The 20,315-nt window shown below is 59.2% G+C and overlaps 1 protein-coding gene across 1 annotated transcript; it reads left to right on the forward strand.

The window, feature by feature from the left end:
• Window positions 1-155: 155 nt before the first annotated feature.
• Window positions 156-19,574, forward strand: GNA11 (G protein subunit alpha 11). The gene is made up of 7 exons (XM_019744057.2): window positions 156-504; window positions 13,030-13,214; window positions 14,719-14,873; window positions 15,511-15,639; window positions 17,390-17,519; window positions 17,604-17,757; window positions 19,145-19,574. The coding sequence occupies exons 1-7, from the start codon at window positions 369-371 to the stop codon at window positions 19,333-19,335; spliced, it is 1,080 nt and encodes a 359-aa protein (XP_019599616.1). The 5' UTR covers window positions 156-368; the 3' UTR covers window positions 19,336-19,574.
• Window positions 19,575-20,315: the final 741 nt, after the last annotated feature.

Here is a 20,315-nt window from a genome sequence, read left to right on the forward strand (position 1 = left end):
CCCGCCCACCCCAACCGCTAGTCCCGCCCCCGCGACGGGCGCGCGGGCCACCGCCCCCTCCCATTGGCCGCGCCGCCCGCCCGTCGGCACTGTGCCCGCTCGTGTTAGGTTGTGCGGTGCTGTCTCTCGGTCGCTGAGGCTGCGGTTGGCGGCGGCGGCTGCGGTTAGCGGCGGCGGCGGCGCGGGCGGAGGGTGGTCGGGCGGGAGTACGCGGCGGAGCGAGACCGGCGCTCGTAGGCAGTCGAGCGAACCGGTCGACCCCCGGGGCCAGCGCCGAAGGCCAGGCGGGTGCGGCCGGGGCGGCTCCGGGCGAGGGCCGGGCCGGGGGGCGGCGGCGGGGGCGGCCGGCGGGCGCCGGGGCCGGGACGATGACTCTGGAGTCCATGATGGCGTGTTGCCTCAGCGATGAGGTGAAGGAGTCCAAGCGGATTAACGCCGAGATCGAGAAGCAGCTGCGGCGGGACAAGCGCGACGCCCGGCGCGAGCTCAAGCTGCTGCTGCTCGGTGAGTGGGGCCGGGCCTGCCGGGGTCCGCGGCCGGCGGTGCGCGTGCTGGCCGGGCGGGGCCGACGCTGCGGGCTGTCCACAGTCGATGCCTGTGGCCGTGCTGTCCACGGCGAGGGCAGGGCTTCGGAGCCAGCCCCTGCCCGTGTCGTCCATAGCTCCTGCCTTGCTGTCCACGGTAGGATCTGCGGCCTGGGAGTGAGCCCCAGCCCGTGCTGTGCTTGCTGGGAACGCCAGTCTTTAGGGTCTGCTCCTGCCGGTACTGTACCGCCCACGATGGGGCCCTGATCCCTGCGGGGCCAGCTGTTGCCTGTGCTGTCCAGGTGAAGGCCCCGCGTTCTCAGGGTCGGCCAGGTGCCTGTGCAGGGCCGGTGGGGCACAACCCTGCCCGTGCTGTCCACCTTCAGGCTACCTGATATCTGTGGGGTCAGCCCCCTGCTTGTGCTGTCCACATGAGGCCCAAAGTTTTTTCAGGTTCTGCTGTCCCTGTTGAGTCCCTGAAACCCTAACGGTCAGCCCCTGCCTCTGCTGTTCACATCGGAACCCAGATCCTTGCAGGCAGCCTGTGCTGTCTGTGGCAGACCCCTGATTCCTTTGGCATCAGCCCTGCCTCTGTCGCCCAGGTCAGGCCCCCGAACCCTCCAGGGTCAGTGCCCTGCTTCTGCGGTCTACATCAGGTCTCCAGATCGCTGCAGGGTCAGCCCCTGCCTCTGTAGCCCAGGTGGGGCGCCTGGAACTCTGGAGGTGCTCTCCCTTCTCATGGTCTGAGTCCCCCTCCCTGCACAGGGCTGGCCCTCTGTCCCTACCCCACAGAGTGTCCCCCTCGCTGCCCCAGCATCTGTTCAGGCCCAGACCTTTGGGTGTAATCCACAGACGCGCCCCTCACCTCCCAGGATCCCATCTCCACTACTCCCACCAGGTGGAGCCCTGTTCCCTACACACAGGGCCTGTCCCACTCCCACCCACCCACCCCCATTCCCTCAGGCTGTTCCCCTGCCTACCCTCCTTCTGGAGGAAAACTGTTTCCCTCAGAAAGGGGTACACCCCATTGGGGAGAAGATAGCCTTTCCTCTCTTCTTAGAGTCTGTTTTAGCTGAAGGCCATGGTGGGGTGGAAACCTGAAGGAGCCTTTGTGGGGTTTCAGAACCGGCCAAATCTACTCCCCAAACCATTTCCTTCTGCCTCTGTGGGAGCCAGTTTTCCCGGGTCCTCCTTCCACTTGGGGGAAGATTCCTGTTCGAGTCCCCTTCTCAGGGCACACCTGTTGAATGGAGTGAGTTGGCCTGCCTAGCTATCAGCAAAGTGTTATTACCCCAAATAAGGGCTGTTGAAGGACTTACCTCTGCCGTCAAAGGCAAGAAGGTCGTTTACAAAACAGAAACCTGGGCCGTGCCCTCTCTTGAGCCCTGCTTCATTTTTATTCGTATACTGTGGGGAGGGTTGGAAATGAAAGCCGCTTAGCGGTAGCTTTGATGGGCCTGGGGCTGGAGGAGGAGCGAACGGTTTAGAGGTGCTGAGTCTGATGGTAGATGGTGGCATTGGTGGCCTTTTGGGAGATGGTGGGTTTTGGCTGGAACACATTGCTTTTCCTGCCTGCAGGGTTCTCCTGCACCCTCCCTTCTCTATTTTCTTTTTCCAAACGTGTATTCTGATTTGCCTAAAGTCTATAAAATAGTCCATCTTTGCAGAAAAGACAGGCAGAAAGTAAGCATCAAGTTTGGAGGAAACTTGCAATGGGGTCTGAGTGGCACTTGAGAGGACCTCGTGGCACTGGACAGTTTTTGCAGTGAGCTGTAGAGCTTATTTTGGGAGGAGGGGGTAGAAATTAGGGGCATCTTAACAATATCAGCCAGCCTTACTTGGGGGCTGCGTGAGCCTCCAGGCGCACCCCTGCCTCCTCTCCTGAGTATGTCCAGTCTTCAGATTGATGTGTGGGTCAAGGCCACACAGGTTAGTGGCCCAAGCTCCTGCAGCCTTGCTGTGTGTCTGCAGTCTTCCTGGGCTGGGACGTCCCCAAGAGCCCTGTAGGGGATCTGGAAGCAGCCAGTGCCTGCCAGAGAGCATGGGGTGTCAGCTGCAGGGGCACCTGTGTCTGCAGTTCCACTTCTCCCTTGCTGTGCAACCCTAGAGAGGCATCCAGTCTGCCCCCTGCCAGCCTGCATGACGGGGGTATTGGGCTGTCTCCGGAGGTTGCATCCTAGGCATGGACAGCAGATAGGACAGGATGTGAGCTCTCAGGTCCAAGGTGAAGGGTTCTGACCCGAGGAGGACAGCCCTCAGTGCTGGGCGAAGGCCTAGGGGGTGTGCATGGTAGGTGCTGATCTTGAGGTGCTGTCACAACAAGTGATCCCTTGGGCTTTGGGCCCGGGACTTCTTCGGGAACCCTGGGAACACTTCCCACCAGGCAGCCTATCCTCCCAGGTTGAGGACACCGTGCTGGGAGGCCTTTGATGACTAGAGGACAGGGTGGGGTATGAGAGTGCAGGGAGGGCGTCCTTACTGAGCACCCTCTGCCTGTTGCCTGACCTGCTGGCAGGACTCATTCCAACCCCCTAGCAAGCCAGCCACTGGATGGGAACTGTCCCCGTTTCATAGGGAGAAAATCAAGGGACAGGCAGCTTTCCCAGCTGTGGGAGTAGTAGGCCACCTGGTTCTGCTGCATGGGAATGCCACCACCGCTGCCCCCTGTGGTCTGGGCTAAGGGGCTGCTCACCCTGTGGCATAGTGTGTGAGTCCTGTTTCTGAGAGGTTCTGGTGGTGTCCGCCTTGGCACCTGGTTTTGGAATCAGGTGGAGTGAGTTACCATCGCTGGAGAAGCCCTGGCCTAGTTTGCCACGTCCATGTGCTGTCTCCCGGGGCTGTGTGCGCTTGACCTGTGGGGCCTCCCAGCCTGGCGCGGGTGTTAATGCCCTATCCTGGTGGTGAGAGTGACTGACCTGGGGAGCTCTGAGAGCTGGGCTCTGGCCCTCGAAGTGGGGCACCCAGTAGGCACCCTGTGCTGTCCTCAGCGCTCCCTCCATGCCCCTTTTTAAAGTTGATTTTTAACTCCTCAAAGAGGCGTCTCTTTTCCGTATAGAAGGGTCTCTTCCTCGGCACTGGGGACATTGGGGCCAGGCCAGTCTCTGTGAGGGGCCGTCCTGGGCACTGAGGGGTGTTGTTGAGCAGCCTCCCTGGTTCCACCCATTTGATGACCACAGATGTCCGAGACATGGCCCGGTGTCCCCTCAGTGCGGGACCAGCCCTGTTTGAGAACCTCTGCCCCATGGTAGTACGCGGTGTAAAATGTGTGTTGCGGAGCTGGTGTATAATCAGTGTAAGTTATTTTGTCGGATGTCTTGTGACTGCTTAAAAAGTGCGTGTTTTTGTTTGTAGGGTCCAAAGCCCTATGTGTGTGTGTATGTGTGTGTGTCAACACGCAGATACGAGTGCACAGATACAGGTCTTCAGTGTCAGAGACCTGGGGTTCCAGGCTGTGTCCTTGTTAACGTCTGTCTGTGGTCGGGAGCGGGGGCAAGCGTGTCTGCGCAACCAGCCGCCGGGATAGTGTCACTCCCATTATGTGGACGAGAACCCCGAGGCTCCATCGGGAGCCCTGGGGTGGGGGTCCTGGGCAGGCCTGCTGGCTTCTGTGCTGCCCTTTGCCGTGATGTTTGGCACTTGGTAGAAAACACCGAGGGGGCCCCTTGTCTGTTCCTTCGGGCGAGCTTCCCGTCTGAGACCCGAGGCCTTCCATGGGAGCCCCGTCCCAGTGGCCTGGCCAGGCTGAGCCGAGCGGCTCCGGGGATTTCTAAATAAAGCAGGGTGGTCAGTTCCACAGGCTTCCTGTTGGCCAGCGCCGGCCCCCACAGGGCGGTGAAAAGGCCCGGAATCAGGCGTGGGGTGTGGTGGTCCAGCGGGAAGGGCGCCTCCCAGTGCTGGGAGGCGGGGAGCAGAGCATGGCCACTGGCTCCTGGCAGAGAGGCCCGGCTGCGTCTCCTGCAGACCAGGAGAGCAGGAAGCGCCCTTGGGTGGCCTCTCATCTGCCCCCCGGTTTCACTGGGGCTGTGGAAGGACCTTGACCCACTCCAGGACATGTTTTATGTGCTCTAAATTAAAATGAAATGTTTTTGGCTAAAAGGGTCTGCTTTCCGGGGTGCAGTCCCTGGAAGTGCCTCAGTAGCCCAGACTGCTCTTGGACCTAACTGTCCCTTGGTTTCCTTGCACGTCTGGGGAGGACACTAGTGCCTGGGTGAGACTCTGTCCCCTTCCTACAGGGTCTGGAGGGCCGAGCCCCAGGGGTGCCTACCCCAAAGGACAGTTACTGTGGGAGCTCGGAGCGTGGCCTTACCAGGTGTGTCTTGCCAGGCTCTGGGGCCAGGGCCGGCCCTGAACTCCATTTGCAGAGCAGACTGCAGTGCTTCCGGGCACGGCTCTGCTTGTGCCGAGCTGTGCCGGTCACTGTGGTGAGACTGGAGGAAGTGCTCGGCCTCAGACATTTACCCACAGACGGTTTCACTTTCTGCTGCTTGTGGTGGAGCCCTCAGTGCAGCCCCAGAGCATGTTGTGGTCTCCGCTGCCTGCGGCCCTGGGCCTTTGGAGCTGCGTGCAGGAAACCAGACGGCTTAGATGAGGACCCATGGCAGAGAAGCGTTTGTCCCTTCTTTGTCTGGCTTTAGGGCGGGTGCAATTGGTCAGGGACACTGAGCCCCATGGGGTGAACAGAGCTGGGTAGCAGTGGGAGGAGCAGCCCCATCTCTGGTCCCCTTCTGGGCACTCCTTTCCCAGCTGGCAGCTGCGGCCTGTTCCCTGGGGACAGTCGGCCTCCGCAGCCTGCTCACCTGGTGTCTGAGCAGTGGATGGGATTCAGGGTGTCTCCATGGGCTTTGGGAGTGCCCACAGGTGGGGCTCTTTTTTGGTGGAACTCAAGCTGCTCAGAGAAGCGGGACCCCAGACCTCAGCTGGCTCGTGGGAGGGCTGTGTAGCCAACTCGCGTTTTTCATAGTTCCTGTGCCCACCGGCCCGCAGGCTCCCTGTGCCTCTCGGCCTTAGGGCAACTGGCTGGTTGTGGCCCGTCACCCTGCCACGGTGACTCCTCAGTCTCTCCCTCCACTGCCAGTCGCCACCCCACAGGTGGAGCACAGCCCTGCAGGCCTCTGAAAGGTGTGCTGTGATTTGTGATTGAATTCAGTCCCGAGTCACCGGCCCCCCTGATGCCCTAACTTGCTTGGTCATGAGGCCCCACCTGCCTGTGACCCTGTGCTCTGCTGTGTGGACACAGGGACTCCAGGGCACAGCTTGCAGCTGCCTCTCTGAGGCCTCCTTTAGGCGGCCTGGCTCTTTGGGGGACCTGTGCCAGCAGGCGCCGAGCAGCAGCAGAGACACTGGCTAGGGGAGACACTGTTTCCCAGGCTTGGTTTCTTTACCTGTTGGATGAGGCTGGTGCCCCTCCCCCCACAGCACTGTTGTAGGATGAAATGCAACGCTAGCCTGGCGCTTGGCACACAGTAGGTGGTCAGCAAGCAGAAGGAGCTTTGTCCTGTCGTCACTATCCTTCCCACTGGATGCTTTGCATAAGTTGCCATTTAAAAGCTGCTGGAACAGCCCTGAGAGGTGGGTGTCCATACCAGGGCTGAGCTGGAAATGCCGGAGTGCGGTTTCTGTCCCTGTGTACTCACGAACCCTGGTTTTTCCTTCTGTGAAATGACAATAGTCATACTGACTTTTTAGGATCGTTATGAGGATGAAACAGTATGATGGGTATTAAACTGGGGAGCACCCTCTGTGTTATTTTTATTCGTGATGTCCACCCTCTGCCGCTAAGGGGGGCTTCCCTGTCCTACAGTGCAGTCCCCGGAGCGCAGCCCTCACGCTCGGCCGTCTTGGTTCCGTTTTGGCCCACAGCTCCTTGGCTGGTGCTGTGCATGGTGAGAGGAGTGGCCTCAGCTCCCCTCCCTGCCTTAGTGCCTGCTCGCTGACCTGTGCTGGCTGCAGAGTTGGAAGGGCCAGACCCCTCACCTTCAGAGAGCCCCAGGGGATGGGAGTGTTGCCTCACCTCTGCCCCATTGGTCCTCTCATCTGAGCCGTGGGGATGTTGCTGAGCTGGGTTGGGTGGGTGGGGTCCATCCCCGCTCCCCATGCCCCACACACCCACAGTTGGGCTGGACGCAGGGTAGGGCAGGATGGGGGGTTCATGCCAGGTCACCCAACTCTCGGGGGCTTCAGAAAGGGCTGCAAAAAGACCCAGCACATAGGGACAAAATTGGGGGCTCAGAGACACCCACCAAAATTGCCAATGCCACCCTGGGGCTGTTGCACAGCGGCATGTCCTGGCTGAGGGGCGATTAATGTCTGCACCTTGGAGGCCCCAGGGCAGGAGACGCCTGTTCCAGGACTTCGCCTCAGCGTGGAGATAACGCACGATGAGTCCAGCGTCCACCACTCTGCGAATTGCTTTTCTTCAAGGGGGGGTAGCCGTTGAACGCTTTTCAGATTTCTGCTCTCCTTCCTGTTCCTTATCAGTGCAGGTGCCCGCTAGTGCGATTTCTCTCTGGTGGCCCCAAGGCACCAGTGCGCTTGCGTTTTCTCACTTCCCTGGGGTGGTGGTGATGGTGGTGGAACAGGAGACACAGAAGTCCTGGCGTGGGGAGAGACGCTGTTGTGAAGCCAGAAGACTTGAGTCTGTTGAGGTCCCACAGTTACCTAGGCTGTGTGACCTCAGAAGAGCTGCTGAACCTCTCTGAGCCTCAGTTCCCTCACCTTTCCAGTGGGAGGTGGGGTGATAGTTGCACTGCTGACTGAGTGAATGAATGAGTGAGTGGGAGCGAGGGGAGTGTGTAATCACCATCCTCAGCTTAGCGAGGGTTTTGCATTTTCTGTGTCCCCCTGCATAAGGTTGGCTTTGATCTCGGACCTATTGACACAGCCTGAGGTCCATGTTGCGTTTCCAGGCTGCATTTCCAGGAGTCCAGGTCCCTGGCAGTACTCCTGTGGTCTTGGGGGTTCCTGGCTTCACTACCCACATCCCAGAGTGGTGGACAGCCCGGCAGCAGAGCCCTGGACCCCAGATTATTACTCCAACACTCAGGTTCTTGTTACCAGGTTGCACCCGCCTGCCCCTGGGGCCGTGGGCACCATGGCCTGCACACTTGAGTTTGTCCCTGATAGCAGACAAGCACCATCGTTCCTGTTCTCCAGGCTGTGGCCGCTGTGGGGGTTGAGCCCCCTTTTTCTCAGGGCTCAGACTCCTTCTTCCTGACCTGCTGTCCTAGATCTTCACTGACTAGTGAAGGGGGATGGGCGGCCTCTTTCTCTCACCTTTCTCCTCTTCTCCAGTTAGTCTCAGCTGGGGCAGCGCTCAGGACAGTGCACCAAGACGGCCTTGAGCAGGTCCCACAGCTGCCTTCCAGGAGTTGAGCTGCGCTGGGGATGCACCCCCAGGTACTCCTCGTTCCTTGGAATAACCAGAAGTCAAGTCTGGCTTGCCCAGCTTAGGGGACTCGGGGACCTGTGTGGGCATGTGACAAACCCAGCACCGTGGATTGGGGCCAGGTTTATTTGGGGAAAATGTGTGCGGTGCCTTCTGTGGCCTGTGCTAGGGGCTGGGTGCAGGAGGCCGCAGGCAGAGCTCCGCCCTGGGGTAGGGGCTCCCAGCATGTGGAAGACGGGGACCACAGGCTTCACAGACGCTGAGTAACGGGAACAGCTAGGGTATTGGGGTGCGAGGCACTAATTGGAAAACGTGAATTCGGGTTTCTTCAGGGAGCCTGTTAGGGTTGGAGGGAAAGGGCCTGTGGGGGTGGTTTGTATTTAGCAGTGGTACAAGCAACTGCAGGGGCCCCTGGACGTTGTCTCCAAATGCTGGGCTTGTGGTGTTACCCAGGAACCAAGTGGGGTGGACAAGGGGGCCCACGGACATGAGCCTGAGGTCTGACTGCAGCCAGGACCTGGAGCCGCTCGGCTCCTGTGCAGGAAGGTAGTGCTGTGTCACCACCTGTGCCGGTGCCTGAATCCACCATTGCCATCAGCGTCCTGCATGTTCCCAGCACTGCAGGGACCCTCATGTGGCCCTTTTCTACCCTTCTTGCCCCCCCCAGCAATCACCCATCTGTCCTCCATCTCTATAGCTGTGTCGTCTCAGAAATGTTTCCTAAATGGAGCCAGAAGGTGTGTAGCTTCCTGGGGTTCCCCCCTGGCATGGTTCCGTGGAGTCCATTGGCCGCTGTGTGTGTCCGGGCTTCCTTTCATCCCTGAGTAGGGTCCGTGGCACCGATGGGCCGCAGTTTGTGACTGTCCAGCCAGTGAAGGGTATCATGGTCGATGCCGCTTTTCGGCCATTATGAAAAAGCTGCCTGGGAAGCCGTGTGCTCGTGTCTGGGTGGATGAGTCGTCACCCCGCAGGCGCTCATAGGTCCAGAGCAGCCGCCCCCCATGTGGCTGGGGGCCCAGTGGGTGCTGTAGACCAGGTCACATGGACAGAATGAGGTCTCACCACTGGTGTCTTGCACGTTTTTGCTCAAAGAGGGGGCTTGCTTTTCTTCAAGGGGGGTAGCTGTTGAAGGTTTTTGAGCCAGAAGGGCATATGTGACCAGATCTCCTAGGGGGAGTATGACAGTGCTGCAGAGGGGGAGTGAGAGGCGAGGCAGGAGGCGGAGGGCCAGGGGAGGCCAGGAGGGCAGAGCTGATTAGGACCTGGGGTGACGGCCAGCGCAGTGGGTCTGGGCAAGCGGCTGTGAAGTTCAGGCGGCCTCGTGCCCGGAGACTTGTCTGGGCAGGTCGGGCGTCGGAGGGATCCCGGGCCAGAGATTCTGTTACGGGTGCCATGTGCTGACAAGATGTGGCAGTGGCTGAGTTGGCCAGGAGACAGGCCAGTTCAAAATGAAGGCCGCAGCCAAAGCATCTGCAACAACAAACCTGGGTGGCTTTGGCCGGCTCCACACCACCCAGAACCTGTCCCTCCCTCCCTCCTGGGGGTAGCGGTGGCTGAACACCTCTCAGGCCAACTGGGCCTGGCCTGTTCCAGGGCAGAGGGCCCCGTTGGCTCCCACCTCCCATGCCGCTGCTCCTGGCTCAGGCTGACGCTCGGAGCTGGCGCTGGCATCTCCTCGCTCAGTCACTGTTGGCCCAGAACACAGGTGACGCGACATGTGGTGACCTCCTCAGTGGACTTGCCCTCTCTGCAGCCACCAGCTCCACACCCTCTTTTCTCTGTCCTTCCTCGCACAGTGATGGCCGCCCTGGCCGGGGTCACTGACCATCCCACGTCCGAAGCCACACTGTCCCTGGGTTGTCCCTTGTGCTTTCCCCCGGCTTTATTGAGATTTAATTGACATGTAAGGTGTACAGCATGATGATTTGATGCGTGTATGTATTTGCAAGATGGTGGTCGCAGTTAGGTTAGTTAACACATCCACCACCTCACACACTTGTGCCTTTTGCCTCTTCTGGAGGTCGGTCATGGCCACTGTCTTTGCTGCATGGGGAGACCCGCGGACTGGACGCCACGGGGTTTGGAGGGACCTGTGTGCCCGTGACCACACGCCTCAGCTCCGTGGGCTGGTCCTGCACCTGAGCACCCAGCTGCTTGTTCCTCGGGTTTAGGGGAGATCTCAGACCTGTAGCCTCTGGGCTGTCCCTTGGTCTCCTCCAGCCGGCTGCTCGCCAATTGAGAAGAAGCATTCAGGACACACCCCCACACCTCCGTTCCCTGTTGGGGCCCAAGCTTTGTCTCAGTCTGATTGTCACCGTACGTGTGTGCACGTGTATGTGTGTGGTGTGTATGTGTTTACATGTGTGCGCCCCCAGTGTGCGTGCACTGCCTCTGGAGAGCTCCGTGGGGGCTCTCATTGTCATTTTTGCCTCCATTATTAAAAAGCCAGTGTGAGGCCAGTTCTTCCTTGCCTGGCTGGGGATCTGGTTTTCAGACTCCTCACTTGCCCTCCCAGCATCCTCGTGTGGCCTGAGTGGGGGACCTGCTCAGCTCAGTGCCCTACAGGGCTGTGTCTGGCTGTTCTGGGTGTTGGCCTTAATCCCTGCACCTGTTTGACTGTTTCTAGTGCGGTCAAGAGGAGAATGCACTAGAAGTCCCCTTCCTAGCACACCCCCCCCCCCCATGTGTGGTGAGGGAGGAGCAGCATGGGTCCCCATGAGGAGACATAGGGTCATTGCACAACCACACCCCCCACCCCCACCCCGGCCCCCTGGAACTCAGGTGGGTTTGGGGCAAGTGGATGTTTGGCCTCTTGTACGTCTTGTGGCGGAGGTGATTATCTGATGTAGGACAAATGTGGGGTGGTGTGGGGGTAATTGCTGCTTGACGACAGAACCAAAGTCATGTTTATTCCAGAAAGGGTCTGAGGTGGTTGATAAAAGTACCAGACGGAGGCGGCTGCAGCCAAGGCCGCTGCTTTGTGACGTGTCGCATTTGTGACTCGGGTCTCCCTGAGTGAGCTCAGGTGACTGTGGTCAGTTACTCGGACTCTGGTTGAGAGCCTCTTGGCTGCAGGACAGTGTGGTCACCATGGGGTGTCCTTCAGGAGCTCCTGGGTATAGACCCCTGCAGAGACTCCCCACATAGGTGGCAGTAATGGTTCCAAGTATACAGGGAGGGAGCTGCCTGCCTGGGGCGCAGGGCTTTCTGGGGTGCAGGTCAGCTCACGGGTGGCTGTGAGTGGACAGCACCATGGACAGAGACACAGCTTGGGCTAACGGGCAGACAGATGCAGGGCAACTCAGACAGAGTGCTGAGAGGAGCCTAGAGGGCAGGTTTAGGTGCGTTTGGGATGTTCTGAGCCCCTAAAAGGGTGCACGGAGGTGAGCCCGTGAGAGGGCACTTGTGTTCGGTTATAGAGTAAGGGTCTGAGACAGTGCATTCTTAGAATTTAGAGGTTCTCTTGCTGTGTAATAAAATCACCTCAAAACTTAGCAGCTGAAAGCAACAAACACTTATCTCCACAGATTCTGAGGGTCAGGAATCAGAGTGGTCCTGGGTCGGGGCCCTCGGGAGACTGCAGTCAAGCTGTGGACAGGACCCCCTCACCTGAAGGCGGGACCCAGGCTGGAGGGGCCCCTTCTAGGCTGGCTGCCTCTTGTGGCTGCTGGCGGGAGACCTCAGCTCCCCATGGGGGCCGCCACAGTGTTGCCTGAGCGTCCTCACAACATGGCATCTGGCTCCTCCTGCCCACTGGTCTGAGACAGCAAGGAGGAGCTCCCGTGCCTTTTATAAACTGGTCTCAGCAGAAACACACCATCATTCATCATATTCTGTTAGAAGTGTGTCACTGAGTCTAGCCCCACTCGGAGGAGAACGAGGGAGGGAGGCGTGACAGAGATTTGTAGACACATTAAAACCTCTGCAGTTGCTGTCCCCACTTGTGGGGGTACATGAAAGTGGAGTGACCAGGGCAGTGATAGGCTGAAGCAGGAGAGGGACCTGGGGCCGTGCTGGTGCTGGAGTGGGGCTGGGAGGGATCAGAGGTGCGAGGACCCATGGTCACACGGTGTGCATTGAGACCAGGGCTGCATCTCGAGGCTAGCGTGAGGGCACAGCCAGCTGAGTGGCCCCTTTCAGATGGTTGTCCACATTTTCTGATCCTTTTGATCCCACAAGTCACGCAGAGCCTCCGAGTGCCCTTCTCTAACGCGGGGGTCAGCACACTCACCCTAGGAGAGCCTGGTAAGGTGACTACGTCCCCTCATGCTTACGTAGAGGAAGGAATGAGACACGAAGGGGGTTTGGTGACGTGCCCGTCAGCACGGTGGGACAGAGATAAGAGAGCGGATGCTGGTGGTGGGCAGAGGGGCGACACCCAGGCTTCTGGGTGGACATGGAGCACAGCGCCATGGTCACGGGAGTATGCCGGGCTGGCGTCATGTTGGGTTGAGTTACATGTTCAGGGCTGATGAGAAAGGAGCTCCTGGGGGCCTTGGGGGTGACGGTCGGTGCCCTGTGACTCAATTTGGCCCTCATCATTGTGGCCTGGATGCAGATACCAAACTCCTGCCCGAAAGGAGACGTTGCTCTGGAGAGATTCATGGAAGAAGTGGGAGGTGGGCAGAGACATTTTCAGATCAGACGGGCCTAGGGTGGGCAAGGGAAAGCATTAGGTGGGCTGGACGGGCCAGGTAGCTAGTCAGGCCCACTATGTAGGTAAGGAGGTGGTGGCATCTGGTGGTGACATGTAACTTCCATGGGCCTTCCTGCCCTCATCTGAGGACGCTCCTCACTTCCTGCCACTGTGACCCCGCAGGGTGCTTGGGAGGACAGACCCACTTGTCATGTGCCTCAGTGCTAAGTGCCCTGCAGATGTCGTCTTTCTTTTCTCTGAGCCTCAGTTTCCTCTTGTGTAGGATGGGTGCGCGTGGGAGGCTGACGGAGGTAAAACTTGGGGATGCCCAAGATTGGCCGCCTGCTGGCCGAGCGTGTCCCGTGCCCCCTTCGAGGGCCGACCAGCCCCCTGGGGCCAGGAGTGTGCGTCTAAGCCCCTGGGCTCCTGACGTGCGGGATGGGGTTCCGGTCCCTGCGATCTCAGTGGGCTGTTCCGCGCTGCAGGCACGGGTGAGAGCGGGAAGAGCACGTTCATCAAGCAGATGCGCATCATCCACGGCGCCGGTTACTCGGAGGAGGACAAGCGCGGCTTCACCAAGCTGGTCTACCAGAACATCTTCACCGCCATGCAGGCCATGATCCGCGCCATGGAGACCCTGAAGATCCTGTACAAGTACGAGCAGAACAAGGTGAGGGCTGAGGGGGGGCGGGGCCGCTGGGGGCGGGGCCTCGGCCTCTGCTCACCTCTGTGCGGGTTTCCTGTGCCTGCGCACGCTGGTTGAGCCCCAGACTTCCCTATGAAGTAGCTGTGAGCGCCCCCATTCTACGGACAGGAAGCGGGCTGGCAGGTGAGCTGCTTTGAGGATGGGCAGTGCGAGCTCCTGGTTCCTAGCCCCTTGGAGGGCCCAGCGTCCTACTGGGGCTTCACACACCGTATCTGACCCTCTGGGTGACCCCACGGTGTTGGCACTTCCCTCTCGTATTCTGTATTAACAACTTTGTTGAGATGGAATTCACATACCATACAAGTCACCCACTGAGTGTACAGCTCACTTGTTTTTAACATTTTCACAGTCATGAACCCATCATCTCTAATTCCAGAACATTCTCATCACCCCAAAAGGAAATCCCGTCCCCATTAACAGTCATAATAATTCCTCCCCCTCCCCCTTCTGCAGCCCCTGGCAACCAAGAACCCACTTCCTGTCTCTCTGGATATTTGCCTGTTCTGGACATTTCACATACATGGAATCACACACTGTGTGGCCTTGTGTGTCCGGCTTCTCTCATGAGCCCCATGTGTTCAAGGTCCATCCACGTTGTGGCGAGTGGCAGCGCCTCCCTCCTCATGGCTGCATAACATTCCAGTGTATTTTATTTATCCATTCACCCATCGATGGACATTTGATTGTTCCCAGCCTTTGGCCATTGTGAATCTTGGTGCTGTGACATTTGTGACCAAGTTGTTATTTGCACACCTTTTCTCATTTCTCCTGGATGTGCACCCAGGAGCAGAGATTCAGGCTCACGTGGTGACAGCCCACTCTCCCCAGCAGCTGCCCCACCAGCCATGAACCAGTGGCTCTCACGGGTGGCCTCTCTGTCTTTGCTTTCGTAGATGTTTTGGGGGGTTCTCACACAGATGGCATGGAGTCCATATCTGTCTGAATATGGCTTAAATCAATCCATTTACTTTAAAGCTTAAGAAGATCAGTCAATCAGATTTATGGTACGTCGCTGATGGGCTCATTCCTCCCTTTACCCCCAATTCACAGATGATCAGGGACCCCTACTGGCCCTGAGTCCTGGCTGTGGGGCCACGTGTGGGGCCAGCTTGAGTCTCTGGCCTGTCGAGTCTTGGTGTGTAGGATCTCTTCCAACTGGTGTGTAGGATCCCGTCCAGTTCACACTTGGACCATAGGTATCCATCAGCCTCTAGGACAGAGGGGTCATACTGCAGCCTGTTTCTGTAAATACAACTTTGTTCACACATGCCTCTCCCACATTCAAAAGCCCCCTCCAACACAGGCTAGGGAGGCAGGGTAGGCCGAGAGCTGCCTCCATCTTGCTTCTTTCTCTCGCGTATTCACCTGAAACTGGAGTTGATGGTTCTGAAGCTGGTCAGCCCGGGTGCCGGGATGAGGACTGCGCCCCCTGGTGAGCCCATGGCCTCTCTCCCTCTTACCCTTACAGGCCAACGCGCTCCTGATCCGGGAAGTAGATGTGGAGAAGGTGACGACTTTCGAGCACCGGTACGTCAGTGCTATCAAGACCCTGTGGAACGACCCCGGCATCCAGGAATGCTACGACCGGAGGCGGGAGTACCAGCTCTCCGACTCTGCCAAATAGTGAGTGGGCACCAGCCACCCGCCCCACTGGAGGCCAGGCTGCAGGCCACCAGAGGGCATCTGGACGGGGTCCGGGGACAGAGAAGGACATTAAGGAAAACGGCGGCAACCTGGAAAAAGGGTGGGCTCAGTTAATGACACTGAATGTTGGCTGATTAGTTGTGAGAGATGCACTAGAATAGTCATCACATTCACGGCAGGGAAGCTGGTTGTGTGCTAGAAGTTTCTGTTCTGTCTCTGCAACTTTCCTGTAGATCTAAAGTGATCCTAAAGTAGTTAAGTTTATTTCTGAAAAGTCACCCCTCCAGCCCAGCAACCTCTCTTGGAGACCCCAGTGCTGGTCCCCATTCTCCATCCGGAGCAGCCATTCTGGGCCAGCTCTATTAGAGGGTCCCTCCCGAGGCTTTCCCTAGTCAGTGTCATTTCTGTCCCATGAGACCCAACAAATGACCTGCTCCTTCCTGACCAGGTCAGAGATGGGGTGGCTTTGTCCCATCTTATCCCAAGTACTCCTGGCTGCTTCAGCCTCTGCTGGTGAGGCCCCTGTGGGCCCCTCCTGGCTGCTTGGGGGACCGGTGGTGGCTGGGCTGTCCCCCCACAATGCCTGGCCTGAGAGCCCGTCCCTGCTCTGCTGCAGCTACCTGACCGATGTGGACCGCATCGCCACTGCGGGCTACCTGCCCACCCAGCAGGATGTGCTGCGGGTGCGCGTGCCCACCACTGGCATAATCGAGTACCCTTTCGACCTGGAGAACATCATCTTCAGGTACCTGGGTCCTGGTTTCCCGAGGGTGGTGGCGTTCTGGAGAGGCCGAGGGCTGGGCAGACTGCTGTGAGGGCCATTTGTCCCCAGACCTGGAGTTCCCATTGTGGGGGCAGCAAAAGGTTCATTGGATCCTGGTTTTTGCCCTCAGGGAGCTTCTGATCCAGGAAGGGGGATTAGATTTATGAATAAGTAACTGTCACCAAATTTCACAGAGAGCCATTTCCCAGTGGTTATTGGGGACTGGCCAGAGGCAGCCTAGGGGAGATGGCCTTCTGGTGGGGCCTCCGTGATGGGGCCTCCTATGAGAGAGGATGCTGGCTTGTGTGGGAGGGGTGGATGGTCTGGAGCTCCTGCCAGAGCAGGAGTGCTATGGGGCAGTGGAGAGGTCATAGAGACCTCGCGTCCAGCTCCGCCCTTCTCCAGTTGCCCCCTTTCTGGTTGTGTTCTCACAGAAGGCAGGCCAGGGGCCCTGGCACCATGCTCATGGCCCGGCTCCAGTCGGAGCTCGGGTGTCATTGAATGATGGCCTGATGGCCCCGATGTGTGAGATGAGCCTGGTCCCAAAGTGGGGACCTCACGTGGAGACCTGGCCCCTGGGAACCTGGGTTCCAGCCTGGTCATACTTGGGAGGCTCATGCTCCAGAAAGGCTGTGGCTCCAAATGCCGTTGGTCCTGATGACTCTCCCCAGACTGGCTGCAGCTGCCAGCATGGCGTGGCATCCGAGCACAGGGCCCTTGGCCTGTCACCACCCTCCTGTCCCTTCACAGTCACCCTGGCACATCCGCTGTCCACCTGTGCTTGCTGGAGTCTCCTCTGCAAAGCCTCCGCCAGGCAGACAGCCTGGGGGTCAGCCCCGCCCTGTTGCCCTGGGGCTGTGTCTGTCTGGTCTGAGGCCTGCCTTCCATGCAGCAGTTGGGGGGAGGGCAGCTGCGGCGACCCCCGCCTTCTCCAGGACAGGTTGGGGGCCATGAGGTCTGCTCTCTTACCGACTGCTTTTATCTGCCTTCTTAAAAACAGAGTGTCTTTCCTCATGTTTGAAGTTAGGGAATTCCCGAGCAGAAAGAAGAAAGCCCCCGTAACTAACCCTGTTGCTCAGGCACTGTCCCAGCTTCTCCCTGCACCCCTCCGGTTTCTGGGCCTGTTGTCTCCTACCTGTTTCTCACGCTGGATAGCAGACTTTGCAGCCCACTGTGTCCACCCAGTCACAGGACATGCTCTCTGCAGCCGTTCCCTCGCAGTGGCTGACACATGTTTGTCGCTTGAGTGCCCCTCAGTTTATCTGGGTTTCCCTGTGGGGGAAGCCAAGATGGGCCAGTGTTTTAGAGACCGTGCTGCACATTGACCAATGAGGGGAGGGGGCTTCCAGACGTAGGATGTGGGATCTGAGGGTGGGCCCGTTACAGGTCCCGCTGTGTCCACACCTCACACCCATGCGTGCCTGTCACTGCGCTTTAGGCTGAGGGCTCCCGTTGGAGGGCAGGGACTGGTCACGCTCAGAGACCAGACCTGCGGCCTGTGCGGTGTTCTACTAGCTCCCACAGATGTGGTGGGGGGGGGGGCCCGTGGCTCTAACACATATTAGGGGTTCTCATGGCTCTGGCAGGTATTGGGGCCCTTGCAGCCTCAGCAGGTATTGGGGTCCCCACGGCTCTGGCAGACATGGCCCTGCCGGTGGGGAAGGCCTGCTGGGGAAGCAGTGCTGTCTGTGGAGCCTGGCACTGAGCCCCTGTGGGGCTCTGGTCCCTGCAGGATGGTGGACGTGGGAGGACAGAGGTCCGAGCGGAGGAAGTGGATCCACTGCTTTGAGAACGTGACGTCCATCATGTTCCTTGTGGCCTTGAGTGAATACGACCAAGTCCTGGTGGAGTCGGACAACGAGGTGAGGCCCCCTCCCGCATGCGCCCCACCCGCAGCCCCCTCCTGATCCCCAGGCCTTGGCGACCCTGGCGCTGTCCCTCCACAGAACCGCATGGAGGAGAGCAAGGCCCTGTTCAAGACCATCATCACCTACCCCTGGTTCCAGAACTCGTCCGTCATCCTGTTCCTCAACAAGAAGGACCTGCTTGAGGACAAGATCCTGTACTCGCACCTGGTCGACTACTTCCCTGAGTTTGACGGTGAGCACAGCTGCCCCGGTTCTACCGGGGAGGCCAGCTGGCTGCCCCCAGCGTGTCCCTACCCTCCCTGGGCCTTGGTGTCCTCGTCTGACAGCTGGCAGGGTGGTTCCAGGGGCCCACGAGCAGTTAGACCAGAGCTTCCCCGGCTGGCGCTGCACTCATGGCTGCCTCCTGGCTCCTCCCATGCCACTGATGGGCGGGCAGGCCTCGTGTCCCTGGGAGTGGGGGGGCCTGTGGTTGGTACTCGGCAGCAGGAGATGTGATGGGACACTTGGCTCCAGTCCCCCACTTGGTGGCCTGTCCCCGATTGCTCATGCTGAGCAAGGAGCCCGTGTGGGTTCAGGGGCCTGGCCATATGAAGGAGCGAGGCGCTGGGAATAAAGGGTGACCCAAGACTACCGTCCTGACCCCCACCTGGATCAGCCCAAGCTCCTAATGGAAGGCAGACAGCTCGTGGGTGGACCACCCCACGCTGTTGTGCATGAGCTGTAGCTGGGCTGCCCCACAGGTCCCTAAGGGCACCCGGCTATGCCCTCCACAGCGGGTGGTGGCACCCACACTCTGTGCCTGCGCTGTCCACACTCCTTACAGGAGCAGGGATCATGATGGGGAGGAGCGTCCTGGCTGGGAGCCCCCACGGAAGGGTGCTGCCTGTGGAAGACTATGCCCAGCCTGCGTGTGTGGGGTGACAGGCTCGGCCTGACTGGCCATGGGGGGGAGCCTCATGATCTGGGGCTGTTGGTTCCCACTCTAAAGACCAGAATGAGGCCTGGGGTTAGGGTGCTGGGCTCTACACCTGGCCCTCAGGACTCTTGGGCGGGGCAAGCAGGGACTCCCGGTGGCAGGGAGAGCAGGAGCATTGCTGGGAGGGAACAGCGAGGTTGTCTCGCTGATGGGGACCAAGCCCTTGAGGGTGTGTGCAGACCATGGGCTGGGAAGGACAGACATTGTGGGGGGGGGGGGAGCCTCTGGGCAGGGGTGTGGACAGACAGATGGACAGCCAGCAGGCCGTATGGGAGAGTGGCTGAGGTGGCAGCTGTGCGTGCGTGGGGTGCGCCTGTGTGCACCAGTGTGGACGCGTGCCCGTGTTTGGGTTGGGGATGTGTGTGGAGTGCAGCATGAATGGAGTGGGGTGAAGTGAGGCTGGGAAGGAAGGTTGGCCCCAGTTTGGAGGTCCTCAGCCCTGTGTGCAGCGATGGTGGGCTGGGCTGGGGGGGCCCAGAGCCAAATGGGGGGGATGGGCAGGGAGCCTTGCAGATCAGCAGGCGCACAGAGGCCACAGCGCGGTCGGGATACGAGGCATTGGCCATGGGCATCACTGGGGGCAGGGAGCTGCCCTGCCCGCTGCTGCCCCATCCCAGCCAGGCTCACTGCCCGTCTCCCCCAGGCCCGCAGCGGGACGCACAGGCCGCCCGGGAGTTCATCCTGAAGATGTTCGTGGACCTGAACCCCGACAGCGACAAGATCATCTACTCGCATTTCACCTGCGCCACCGACACGGAGAACATCCGCTTCGTCTTTGCTGCCGTCAAGGACACCATCCTGCAGCTCAACCTGAAGGAGTACAACCTGGTGTGACCTGAGGGCCCGGGACAGACCCTCCTGGATGACGTGACAGCGGCTCTGCCGCCGAGGAGCTGAGTTGTTTCCTATTTTTAACAAATGTTTTTTATTTCACAGTTATCAGGGGATGTACATCTTTCTTTCTACACTTTGTGCACCTTCTCACCTTTTGTCAGTGGCACAGGCTGCCTTTTTCTGGCCTCAACTGTGGCTCGCCTTTTTCTAAAAAAAAAAAAAAAAAAGAAAGAAAAAAACAGCAAAATGATCCAAGCGGAGATGAGACACGCGAGTGACCTGCCCCGGCACCTCCAGGCCTCCCTCAGCCCCAGGCGGCGCCTTCGGGCCACGAGGGACAGCCACCTGCCATCCCTGGTCCCTCAGACTGGCCAATCCTGTCCTCCCTTGTGTTCTCAATCACGGAAGGCGTGGAGATACGGAGACTGTGACTTTTGTTTCTTCTTTTTTTTAAGTTATTGACATCTTCACGACTCTGCCGTGGTTTTGCTCTCTGGACTCCAAGAAGTGGGGGTGGGTGGCGCCCTCTGTTGCCCACCCTGGGAAGTGCCTAACCATTTTTTGTTTTTTTTGAGGAAAAACAAAAAGTATATTGTTTCCCCAGCAGTGGCGGAGATGCCCTGGGCCCTGCCTCATAGCCTTGGGTGGCTGCAGACCCCACCAGCCTCTGTGAGAGCCCTGGCGGCTTTGAGGGTCCTCTGGGCTATGTCTCCAGGGCCATCTGCTTGCCAGGAGCTCCCCTAGGGCCCTGTCCCTGCACAGCAGATGGCAGCGTGTCCACTGCCCGTGCCAGACAGCACCTGTGGGATTCGCCATCACCTGGCAGCCGGGAGAGGGCCCACTTGGATGGGAGTCGCTTTTGCTTCTGTTCCAGTTCGTAACCAATTTGGAAACATTGACAGTGGGCTGGGAACTTTTTCGGAATCTTCTCAGGTCTGTCCCCAAGTGGCAGAGAGAGGTTGATGAAGCGTCCAGCACTG

Source organism: Rhinolophus sinicus, linkage group LG07 (genome assembly GCF_036562045.2).
Source record: "Rhinolophus sinicus isolate RSC01 linkage group LG07, ASM3656204v1, whole genome shotgun sequence".
Lineage (NCBI taxonomy): Eukaryota > Metazoa > Chordata > Mammalia > Chiroptera > Rhinolophidae > Rhinolophus > Rhinolophus sinicus.

Bases quoted from the DNA above. Each gene is read 5' to 3' on its own strand.
- GNA11 (XM_019744057.2), top strand. From the start codon at position 369: ATGACTCTGGAGTCCATGATGGCGTGTTGCCTCAGCGATGAGGTGAAG. The intron at 13,215-14,718 runs GTGAGGGCTGAG...TTACCCTTACAG, and splicing joins ACAAGTACGAGCAGAACAAG to GCCAACGCGCTCCTGATCCG. The intron at 14,874-15,510 runs GTGAGTGGGCAC...GCTCTGCTGCAG, and splicing joins CTCTCCGACTCTGCCAAATA to CTACCTGACCGATGTGGACC.